A 12988-nucleotide genomic window follows, 5' to 3' on the forward strand; every position below is an offset into this window, starting at 1 on the left:
TTTAAACTTATTTCACTGTTCACTGATAAATGATTGCACAAATTGATTATATTGGGACGCCTTGGCAAAGTAAATTATTCCTCATTTTAAACACAAAGAATTATTATTATTGTTTCTTAACTAGGCCGGATAATCGAGAGTCTACAGTATATGTTATATTTTTCGCAAAAAGAAAGCGCGCCATTAAATGGGCAAACAAAAAAATCACGAAATATCGACATAGTTTGTTAGGAGAAGGATGAGAACACATGCAACAGAGCAAACAAGCATTTATTTGAAGAAGTGCACGTAACTTCAACGTCGACCATCGGGGGAGAAGAGCCACATTCGACATCATCACACGCGACATGTATATGTACCATATATATGCGATCCAAAATATTCGCTTCGAAAAGTACGACGAAAAGAGTTTTGTTGATCGGACTGTTGTTGCTCGTTTCGACTTCTATGATGACGTTTACCGCATATAAAAAGGGTAATATATATATATATTATTACGCATGTTTTTTACTTCTTCGATGTATGAAAATAGACGAATATATCAATCTTAGCCTCGTGGAAATGTGGGGTGGAGCAACATTTGAGACTCAATCAGTCGCTTACGCAAAAGTATTTATATCACTCCCCATGGCAAAAGTTAAAACGCCACAAAGAGAGAGAGAGAGAGAGAGTTGTCTCTTTTAAAAGAAGTACTGAATGAATTGTATAACAAATAAGCTGACATATTTTTCTTTATGGAAAATGCGTAATAAAATAAATTTAGCCTCTGTAGATAAGGGGATGGTAAACTTATTTCTGTACAAGGGTCAACACAACAGCCAGCTACCAAGTCGCGGGCCGCATTACGGGTGTCACTTTGGTGACACCAGTACATTTACTCCGGATATCAGCCGTACCGGTAAAATGAGACCTGGAAAACTCGCACATTTGTATAACCAGTAAGTGATATAGTGAAACAAGGGCAATTTATTCGCTAAACTTTTACACTGTGAGCATTGTATTCGCTTTCATATTAATAAATCTATTCATTGTTTATCTGGTTGCGTTCTCAACCAGATGTAATGCATCAAAAATTAGATTCCTCCGCAAATTATTCCATCAAATATATACATATATATATTCACAGTTTAAATTTCACAAATTAAACATTTGTTTCAATTTTTCTTCGATTATTATTCTGGCAAAGTAGGCAATTTGCGAAACGATGTGCAGAAAAAAATAGGGGGAAAAATTGGCCATGTGCCAAGCAAGCTTTAGGAGGAATTTGTGTTTTTTAAAAGGCAGTATGTGGGGGTGATAACATAATAAATTCTTTTCCCGCCACTAACAATAATGAATGTAAGTATTTTTCCGCTGAATAGCTCAAACAATGATGTTAAATTTTATTTAACACCCTGTGAATTGCTAATTTTAATTTAATAATTTATTTTTACCTTGTTGGGGATTCATAGAAAATGCACTACCATGAAAGCATGCATGATATATGGCGAAATTTTAAATAACATGTTCTGAGCATTTGATCTTTATTTTGAAATATAGTGAAACCTCGCTACAACGATACTCGATACGACGATAAATCCCTCTTCAACGATATTTTTTCGAATCTTGTTTGGAATCACCTATAGTCTAATGTTAAACTCCTCTCGATACAACGATATCTTTCACTACGCTAAACCCTCTATAACGATATTTTTAACGCGATTTTTTGAGACCGCTACAACGATGTTCTCTTAATTTTCGCTCGAAAAATATCTCAATAATCTCAATATATTTTTAAACTAATCACATAGTAGATGTCCTCGAAGAACTAAAATAATATCGGTATTTGGTACCTGATCACCGAAAGTATAAGTTTTCGGTAAAGCTAGTTTTTGTGTGATTACCAAAGTGTATTACGGTAAACCTCTTTACAGGGGCAATGCACGCACACATCTAACTGAATTATGTTTACGATTTAAAATTTTTGCGGCGAATAAACACTCAAAAGTGAATTTTTTGGCAGTACTAACAGCGCCGATTTAAAAAAGATTTAAATGGCAGCATAAATTTGTTTTCACGTGATGATATTGCCTCTCGGTACAGCGATAATTCCTCTGCAACGATATTTTTTCTTGGTCCGTGGATTATCGTTATATTGAGGTTTCACGGTATTGCATGTATTGAGCGCATTGATTGGAGTCATTAATGTGATTATAAGTTGGATTGTTGAGCTGATTGTTAATGTAATGTTGAGGTATTAGCCTCAGATTTTTAACGAGATTTCTTGGTACGCTCTCATTCTGCGGCACGGAAGAGCATTCATTCGATCATGTCCTACTGATTCTCGATTAGAGAGGGGTCTGAGGACCGTGCCTGTGGTTAAGGAAGTATTTGGGCGTCTTTACCTGATGATACTGAGTGAAGGCGAGCATCATGTTGTTGGAAACCTATTTTTGGCACGGTCTGAAGATAGGATAGTGTGACGGCGTGTTATCGTTATAAAATGTGTTTCCGTCCAAATTGTGGGGAAAAAATAGATGGTTCTTGCAACTTGGCAATACTAATACAGTAATAAATGGTATTTCTGAGCAGGATCGACACCGCATATGACGACCCCACCGGTACGAAAATGCGAGCCTTGCGAACTGTTACATACCAGACTGCACAACGAGGCCGCCAGAAAAGCCATTGCCCACGAATACAACGTAAGTTTTCCACATACATTTCCTCTTTAATTGCTATACATGAAATTTTTAGATGCGTTATGTTTACGTAGGGTTGCTAGATCACGTAACTACCATACTGAAGCGTACATGCAACGCATACACATTTCTCTTCGGAAATATATGACATCCATATTTTTATGGGCATCTTTTTCTCAGCCACCTCGTTGGGCATTTTGCCTGTTGTGGCGTTGTATCTGTATTTTCTTCGCGGTAGATTCAACTAAAAATGATACAGGTTTGGTACAAAAATTTAAAGGATTTTATGGCATGCTCATATAAGTTACACTCAAATCTGTTAATGAACCAAATTAATTTTTCGAAATTCTCACATTCACGAAATATACAGTGAAACACTAATTAGACAAATACATGTCACTGACCTTAGATTTCGGTTCGTAACCTCAAAAATATATAGAATATTATCATATTAAAATTTGGTAATGATACAATGAATAGATTTTTAGAAATCATGTTTCAAACTCAATACAATGTCAAAAATAGCATTTCTTCGTAAAACACCTTTAAAGTTTTTAGACACGTATTACTTGTATGTAAAAGCGCAATACTAAAATGGACGTAACTTCTATTTAAAGCATCATATAAACAAAAAAGGCCTGTTTTGGAATCGTGAAGAGAGAGAATAGAGCTTTCATAAATAATAAAAATCTATATTTTCTTCCAAAATGACGTTTTCGAAGAAGTAGGATACCTAAAACCACGGCTCTTCAAACTTTCAGCCACTTGCGGGCAAAATTAAACTTCCCACGAAGCCCGCGGGCCTCCAAGACATACCGTGGTATTCTCGGTTATTAAACCGAGTTCTCTAAATTTCTTGAACACTCTTATTTGCTTTAAATTTATTTATTTCAATAAATTTGAATTTTTATTTTATTTTCCTTTATTTAATTAATTAATACTTTTTAATTGATTGTTTGTTTTATTAAATTTGAAATTCTCTCGACAAACCCCTGAAACTGTTTTTTCATTAATTTTGAATTTTTGTTAATTATGAAATTATTTTTTTCAAAAATTCTTAAATTTTTTCACGAATCCTTACTTTTCACAATTCTGAAATCGCTCTCAATAATTCTACAATTATTTCTTTCAGTAATTTTGTAACTATTTTTAATTAAATATAAATTTTTCATAAATTACGGAATTGTCTTTTTTCAATAATTCTAAAATTATTTTTTTAGTAAAGGTGTTTTTTAGCGTTTCTTTAAATTCTGTAACTATGTATACCTTTTGAATGCCGAATTTGGCCTCTCAAAATATGTAGCCAATATGAAATCATAGGACTCAAATAAGTGTTTTGGCTCAGGGTCACCAAATGGCCCTTTCAATGTATCAAATGCATTAACTTTGTTAACTATAATCTGGAAAGTATCTCACAGCGCTAAATACAGCAACACGGATTTTCGGTGGCCACAGCTCTTTAGCGCGATTTTTTTTTGTAATTCGTTTTTCTATGCGAATTAATTTATGTAAATGATCGGCGGGCCACAGTACTAAGCTCGGAGGGCCACATTACGCCAGCGGGACATGGGTTTAAGACCCTGCCTCAAACACAATATCTTAGCTGGACTATTGTCGATCATTTGTAACCCTACTGTCATACTGTTCTCCAAATTTGAAAATAAAAAAAATTAGTTTACCTTTAAAAAGACAAAGCAGCGTTGGATTGTGGAGGAATATGAAAAATCGATCTATCAAGAAAAATGGTATCGGGATGAAACGCACGACAGACAGAGACGGGCGTTCAATTTGTATCTTCTTTGGAGAAAAGAATCGCTCCTTCAACTTCCAAAATTCTTCTACACAAACAAAACTCGCCAGCGTTTTATCAGTTCAAAATAAACGGCCTTTTTTTTTCAATCTCATGAAGAATATTTCATTTCCATTTATGATGTTGCAAAAAAATTAAACTGCCAAACACAAGAAGACAATACTTTGGTTTCTATAAATATGCGGAAAAATTTGCGAATTTTGTAAAATCGAAAAAAGTAATAATTTGTGTTGTTCAAATGCGTAATTATGTAGCAAATAAACATTAATTAATTAAGAAAAACTCTGGTAATAAATTTTCCTGACATCTCGTTTGAATGAAACTAAAATTTGGTTTCTTCTGCATGAAAATGCATCAATAGGGAGACCGGAATCAGCGCAGCCACGACTTATTCCGTTTAACGAGTCACTCGGCTTACTAGGTCATATTTTTGGTCTCCCAAGAGTGACTAATTAACGAGGTTTAACTGCGTGTATATATATATATATTGTTTTGTATTTACGCAGGTTCACACAACGAAGGTGACGATGGAAAAGGGAAAACCTTGGACGGTCGGCAGGAAGCCACAAAACCTCGCCAAAAACAGAAACGTTGCACTCCTTCCATGCACGTAATTTTCGAAAAAAACTGTAAAATTATACGAGTATATCCTCAGCCATTTTGTTTTCATTTTTATACCATTCGTGGAATTCGTTTCTGAATTACATGGAATACCTTGTGGGATAACCAGTTACGGTCCATACTTTATAACAATGGTGCTCAACCCCTTTTAGATTGTGGGGGTCACTTCATTGGTTTGAAAAAGTGTCGTGGGCCACTTGAGCGATTTGGAACTATACCGCGGGCCACATAAGTGATCTGTAAATATGCTGCGGGCCGCTTAAGCGACCTAAATATGACCCGTGGGCCGTTTGAGTAATCTCGAACCACGCAGCGGGTCACTCGGTGCTCTGGAACTGTACCTCGGTGATCTGTAAATAAGCCGGGGTTCAAGTAAGTTATCTGGGAAAGTGCTGACACTGAAGTGATCTGGAACTGTGCCGTGGGTCACTTAACTGATCTGGGAATGTGCCGCAACACTTGAGTGATGTGTAACTGCACTGCTGGTGACTTAAATGACCTGAAAATCTGACGCGGGCCGCTTGAGTGATCTGTATATGTGCCTCGCTTGTCTGTAAATATGCCGCTGATCAATTAAGTTGTCTGGGAATGTGCCGAAACTGATTGAGTTATCTCAAAATGTGCTACGGGCCAATTAAGTGATCTGTAAATATGTTACTGGTAACTAGTGACGTGGGAATATGTTACGGGCCACTCGAGTGATTTGGAAATTTGCCGCTTAGTTAACTTTACAAAATTAGATTTGAGGTGGCAGGTCACATCAGATGCTTCCTAGAGCCATTGATTGAAGACGCGCGAGCTTTAGTTGAGATGCTTTCGTCTTATTTTTCCGGAACCACGCGTAATGATTGTAACTAACGTGTCACGTATGTCCCGTGCATGTCAGTTGATTAAGAGGATAATTATCATGTTCGTTCCAGTTTTAATGGGGAGCTTGGCACATTTCACGCGCTCGTCTCGTAATTAATGACAGTCGTGGAGTTCCGCAACTGGAGTCGATCAGAGTGTTTGTTTGTGCTCGAGATTGATCAGAGGTGAATGTTAGACGATAAGCTTAGAGATGACATTCTCCTAAGAATAACATAGTTATTATTAATATGTGGATCACACTTTGTGTCAAGGATGATTTGTGTCAACGTATCGGCATGTCCGTGCTAACGACCGGATTATCATAAGCGGGAATGACCGTGACAAAGTTAACAAGGGTGAGGAGTTTCACTAAGGTATGGTCTCGGGAACTCGCGAAATCTCCATTATGTTTGCTTTTTATAATTTTTTTGTACTGAAAATTTACTTTTGCTATAATCTACAAGGTGTCCAATCTTATCGTTGTCCAAGTGGCAATTTCCTGAAAAGTTGGTTTTAGAGGCAACTCTCAATCAGAATTTTTTTTTTTTCAAATAATGTCGCCTTAAATGCCGTTAAAATGAAAAAATATTAATAAAAAATTGCAAAATTTAAATATTTATACGGTCCCCTTATCCTCTAACTTCCAATTAAAAAGTTGTTGCCCTGTCTCTTCTGAGACCAACAAGAAAAATTTCCTATTTTCTGAGTGAACTGTTCGCTGAGATATTTGAATTCAAAATCGAGAAAAAAAGGAGAAAAAAAAACAGCGTAAACTAACAGCAACGCTCTTTTCCCTCATTTTTGATGTTCTTTCCCCTTTTTTCTCCGTTTTTTGAATTCAAAAAAAATGTCTCAGCGAATATTGCACTTAGAAACATGGAATATTTTTTGTTGACCTCAATAGATACAGGACAACAACTTCCCAAGTGGACGCTAAAGGACGGGGGGGGGCATATAAATATTTATATTTCGCAACTTTTTTATTAAGTTTTACCTTTTAGTGAACGGCGTTTAAGATGATGGGCGACATTATTTAAAACATTTTTTTAAACTGAAAGTTGTCTCTAAAACCAATGATTCAGGAAATTGTCATTGGACAACGATAAGAGTAGACAACCTGTATAATCCATGCAATATGCAATGATATAAGTATTCTAAAAAAACTAATATGGATTTTTACACTGAAAACCTGGCATTGGGGTGTGATACAAATCAAGACTCGGGAGCACACCAAAAATATCGGGAACCCCCACTTCAGAATGCGGAAGCTCTGAACTTGGGATTGAGAAAGCAGTTCACTGCAAAACAACAAACTGCAGTTCGAACTCTTTTCAATCACTTCCAAATAGGAACATGTGGAATTTGGATGTGGATCTCTACATCCACATCCAAACTACATAGAAAAATGGGAATTTTTCTCCCATTCCTTTCACAATTTGAATAAGACAAATGAAATATTTGTAGTGAAAATAATGGACGTTCTAGAAAGTTTTCTGTGAGGAGAAACCAAGCTTATGGCTTGCAATAATCTCATTGCAGATGACGAGACTCGAGTCGTGCTCGAATCATCAAATGGAGGAGTTAACAATTCTTCAGATTACATCAATGCCAATTACGTTGACGTGAGTCTTCTTTTCATTTGCATATTTTTCTCTTACAAGGTTCATCCATCTACTATTTAATCTGAACGATCTTGAATGGGTAAAACTTAAATCGATCGTCGACATTCGATTTTCTGTGGTTTTTCAACTTCGAGGAGCGAATGCGAGCTCCTTGCCGAAAGAGGTGTCCTACCTTTTAACATGATGAAAACTTTCTTATGTAGAAATATTATCAAAAATATTGTTACGAAGATTATGTAAATACGTCATATTTCACCTGCAAATAATCGATAGTGTATTTTGTTGAGAACCCCCCAAAATTCACAAACGGGGCGATGTTCTGTTGCCAAACGGGAAATGTGAAGGTAAGCGCGAAACAACCAGGTTGTTCTGGAACGTTTTTTTTGTGCCCATAGGGTGGAGCCGCCAATTTGGAAACTGCGAAATGGAGTTTTCTAGAATCTTCTTTCTCTCGAATATTCCTTTTCTCGAAGTTCCGATCGCACCTATAAAACTTTATTCTCAATGCGAGATTCTTATTTGTAGTTCGCTCTTGTGAATAACTGTAAATAGCTGTTTCCTGTGAATAAATCTGTGACGTCCCGCAAATTGTTTCATTTTCTGCTCATTTCAAGGAATTGTGACACATTATCCGGAATAATATTATTTATTCATTGATTTATTTGAAAGTTTTACCACATATATTGGATTGTGTATGCTATCCTATATCAGTGCAGAATTTTACATACATCGTTACTTATTTTTTTTTACAAGCTGTCAAAAAAACGCACGAAAAACAGAATGGGAGCATGATAAAGTAACAGGACATCAATAAAATTGGATAAAGATTTATTCAAAATAAAGGAAACTGTGTGTGCGATCAGTTCCTAAAATGACAAAAAAAGATTTGAGATCCATACTTGGCACAATACAAAAGTAATTTGTTTTCAAATTTAATTTTGAATAAGATTCAGGAGATAAAATTTCAATCTATTTCAGAATGTAAATAATTCGAAATAAATAAACTGAACAGTTTTATTTGTTTTGAATCATTTTTTATTCAATTACATTGCATTCACGCAATTTCATCATGCACACGCAAGCTGTTTTTAATGTTGTTTTTTTAAGTTTTTTAAAATTAAGTGTTAGAGATATATAAATTTGGTACGGGTGGGCACATAAAATAATATACACAATTAAAAATATACGTGGTAAATATTTGAAACAAATCAATGGATAAATAATATTTTTAATAACATTTCTTCATGAGAAGATTTTTACTTTGTTAAAAAAAAGAAGACTGCTCACATAAAAGTTTCGCCACAGAGTGGACAACCAGTTGGGGGAAAAGTCTATCATTTTTACGAGATAAGATTTTATGCTGGTCAAGGGGGGGGGGGCGATTGTTGCCTGCTTTCATTGGTTGTACAATTGCCGAAAAGTACGGATTTGTCTAGTAACAAAAGATACTAAAAATACATTTTTGTGACCAGAGAAGTCCCATGTCAGGTTATAAATTAATATCTTTTCGATGACGTCTATTGGGTCTTTAAAAGGCCGGGGTTCGGCATTGCAAAAGTTGTTATTTTGTATACAGGGTGTCCTATAAGTCCTAAGTCGGCCTCTATCTAAACAACCGCTCATTGTAGAGGAAATGGTTCCAATTAAAAGAACGCTCAAAATGTGTTCAAAAATTACCCTGCACCACTTTTGAGGGTGAAAATACAGTGTGTCACAAAATAAGAACTTAAATTTTTATACGGACACCCTGTCTTAAAAAGCCCAATAAGAAAGTTGCTGCTCTGTCTCTCCTGAGCCCACAAAAAATCCACGTTTCTAAGTGCAATGTATTCGCTGAGATATTTGAGTTAAAAATCGGAGAAAAGTTAGGAAAGAACAGCATAAACTAACAGACAACGTCTTTTTTCATCATTTATGCTGCTTTTTGCTACCTTTTCTCCAATAAAATTGCATTCAGAAACGTGGAATTGTTTTGTTCGTCTCAGAAGAGACAGGGCAGCAATTTTCTAATTAGAGGACAGGGTGTCCATATAAAAATTTAGACTTTTCTGTGACACTGTATTTTCACTCTTGAAACTGGCACAGTGGCATTTTCAGTATTTTTTAAATTAGAACCATTCCTCTACGACGAACGGTCGTTGATGAGATAAAGGCCAACTTAGAAATCACAGGCCACCCTGTATATAAGGGTCTGACAGGGCAAAGCCAAATTTCAGTATTTGTTTTTTGATTGATTCCTTGGTAATTTTTTTTTTGTACTGTTATATGATAACAATAAATTTGATTTGATTTCCTTTTCTAAAAATGTCTTTCAAATCTGAATGAAAACAATAAAGATGCTATCATTAATCACAAAAAGTAAACCATTCCTGATTATTAGAGGAATTGAAAGACGAAAATCAGTTTCCCACCCTAAAAAGTAAGTTTGTTTGCTTTTTCAATGATTTTGAAATTTGCATTGGTGAAGATACTGATAATTATTTAACTTTAAATATTGCACCTTTCATAAATCTCAGTTATATTTTCTTATGATTAAATTGGTGCTTTTCAGATTTCAAAAATATAAAGTTCCAGACGTTAGGGGCCTAGGGACAAGCATAGAGATTAGTACCTAACAAAGTGCTTTCTCTCAAGCAAGAAGGAACGCTTGTATATTCAGTAATGGCATCAAATCTACAACCTCTGACAATAAAGTTCGGTGAATAGTCCTGAAACATTAACGTAGATGAAATGTTAACGAATGTTACCTTACTGTCCTTCGAAATAGTCACCTCCCATTACTATGCACCGCTGAGATCTCCTATACATGTCCTGGAAACTTTGCAAGAAATGTTTTGGGATGGAGTTCAAAAGCCTCGTCACGTTCCATTGGATGTCAGGAATATCGTTAAATCTCTTTCCTTTCAAAGCGAGTTTGAGTCGTGGGAATAGGAAGAAGTCTGGAGGATTGAGATCTGGCGAGTATGGTGGATGTTCAATTTGCACCACCCCCTTTTTTGCCAGGGACTGTTTGACGATATTGGCTGCGTGAGGGCGAGCATTGTCGTGAACAAGAAACCATGAACTTGGTTGTGCGTACTGAGGTCGTACCCTGCGTAGGCGTTTCATGAAACGGGTCAAAATTTTAATGTACCTTGCAGCATTCATCATCGTTCCCTCAGGTACTTTAAATTGATCTTTTGTTCGTTCATTTTCCTGTTCTCAGTTAAGAACCAACGCACTAAACAAGCACTTTGTAAAACAAGTCTTTCACGGAACACAACCGACGCTCAACTGAATAACGGTGGCGGCAGATGGTCGACACCTGCCGCTACGTATGTGCAGCGTTTTGCTTCGCCAGTGTTGCCAGATCGGCCGTTCTGAGTTCATTCACCGAACTTTATTGTCAGAGGTTGTATTTAACAGCTTAACAACAATTGAAAATAGAAAGTTTCCATTTCATTATAAGAGAAGGCAGGCTTTCACGGCCGGAGTTTATAATATAATCCATACCTTTCGGGCTGCATTGCAGTGTTCGAGGATTCTTTCACGCAGACGTTTCACCCACGATTGCGGCGTTCATCTTCAGTACAGTTTTTGACAAGCAAGGAGATGAAACCACTTCCTTGGATGATCATTATCCACTGACACTTTTGCTGAAGATGCGGAAGGATCAACTAGCATTCAACCAACTAATCATTCCCGAGCATGTGACGTGCCAATGTTGGTGAGAAGTGGCGGCTTCTGATTGGGGGAAGGTCGGAATATCTAAATTTGAATGGAGGATGAGACTTTGGAAGAGTTGGTTTCCTAACCGTCCTGATTTTGGTCTTTCGGATTGGCGGGGGCCATGTCTTGCTCAAGTGCAGCCCTTCTTCCTTCCTGTTGAAATTTTTTTTGTGTTTAGCCACTTCATGAACAAGGTTTTGGCAAGAAATTTTGGGATTAACTCTATTTAACGAATCGGCGATAAATCTGACAACCTGTCCCAACCTAACTGCACGTTAGAAAAAGGAAGAATGGGAGGGGGAAGGAAAAAATATATAAATAAGTTAAAAAGGAAAAGTATAATACTGTAGAGATAAGGTAGATAAAAAGTTTTTTAGAGTCCTCTTTTCACCCTCACCCTATTCTTGGTGTTCTCTTTCGCTCTTACCTGTATATTATAAAGCAGAAAGATATATTATAAAATAAGAGTGAAATAAAAAGCAATTTCCGTAGATAATAGGACCACTATAAAGGTTTGCTATGGTGGAAAAAGGGGGAAAAGAAAACACAGAGAACTTGTCTGAATTTATTTCACTGATGTTTGGACGTAATATTACGCCCGTGATCGTAAAGAGGTTAACGATCTCTAGAGCTTTACGGTTCGGCTGGGAGTAGAAATATGTTTCTGAAGAGGGGATATCAGTGTCTCTTGGAAGTGGATGTTATGGCCCTTGAGGAAGGAATGTTCAGCGACATGGATCTATAGGGAAAAAATTAATTTATAAAATTGATCATGACTGCAAACGGAAATTATTTGTTTTGAATATTTTTATCGTGTGACACAATTGTATAAGTTTATAAATAAGACAAAAGAAAAGAAAATTAAATTTGTTTATTTCACTTCAAAAAAAATCCAAAACTAAAATTCGTCCCATCAGCCTCTACTTTCCCCAACATGTTTCTTATTGATGTGTATATTATTCGAATTGTCCTTTTTCTGCTTTGATCACACAAATATTGCGAACCAATTTGAATCAAGGAATATGTTGCTGTCAAAGCACGAAATTGGCCAATTTGTGATGATGCCCGCCAGTTCGTGAAGTGGCCGTGATCCCGGGCCAATGTCTGATAACAAAACCCATGATTCAGGATCATCGTCAAGTTGGCAAATTTTTCCGCGATCATTATGTCCACGTTAGTTATGGCAACCCATCAAACCGCAGTCACGATGCGGTAAACATTTTTTTCTCCAAAATTTTGCAGAAGAACCTATATGTTTGCATAATTATTTTCATAGTTATTTCTCTCAAATTTAATTTTTTTGTCCTCCTTCGTCACATGGGGCTAATCCAATGCAGCTGCTATATATAGACATGCATCAGACGTTGGCAATTAAAAAAATGAATTTGGCTCTTATCGGGCAATGTTACATCGGCACATCGAGCTTTGGCCAGGGATCTCCGGCGACTTAACGAAATAGCCGGTCAAAATCCGAATCATTTCCGAAATTCGGACTTCGGTCAAAACTCGTAGCCAATTCGCGAAGTAGCTGGCCCCGTCACGAATTGGCCGCACTTCGGGCTTTTACAGTAACAAATATAATCTTAATATATATATATATATATACTATAGGGATACAGTGGAAACAAGGAATATATCGCAACGCAAGGTGAGTCATCTTCACTTCTTTTACATTGATTAATCTGAATGTTTATGTG

General features: G+C 36.4%; 1 protein-coding gene across 5 annotated transcripts in view; it reads left to right on the plus strand.

Moving 5' to 3' along the window:
• Nucleotides 1–315: 315 nt before the first annotated feature.
• LOC149077707 (receptor-type tyrosine-protein phosphatase gamma-like) overlaps nucleotides 316–12988 on the plus strand; it is a 50441-nt gene continuing 37768 nt past the window's right edge. For 4 of the 5 annotated variants that reach the window (XM_089245347.1, XM_089245351.1, XM_089245350.1 and 1 more), the window contains exons 1-3: nucleotides 316–475; nucleotides 7501–7583; nucleotides 12903–12939. In XM_089245347.1, the coding sequence (XP_089101473.1) occupies nucleotides 367–475; nucleotides 7501–7583; nucleotides 12903–12939 (229 nt within the window). In that variant the 5' untranslated portion in view covers nucleotides 316–366. The remainder of the gene's footprint in view (nucleotides 476–7500; nucleotides 7584–12902; nucleotides 12940–12988) is intronic. The other variant, XM_089245349.1, reaches the window with a different exon arrangement.

Source organism: Pholcus phalangioides, unplaced genomic scaffold, assembly GCF_987345545.1.
Source record: "Pholcus phalangioides strain wild (caught in Gottingen) unplaced genomic scaffold, Ppha-v1.0 ptg000015l_1, whole genome shotgun sequence".
NCBI classification, from domain to species: Eukaryota; Metazoa; Arthropoda; class Arachnida; order Araneae; family Pholcidae; genus Pholcus; species Pholcus phalangioides.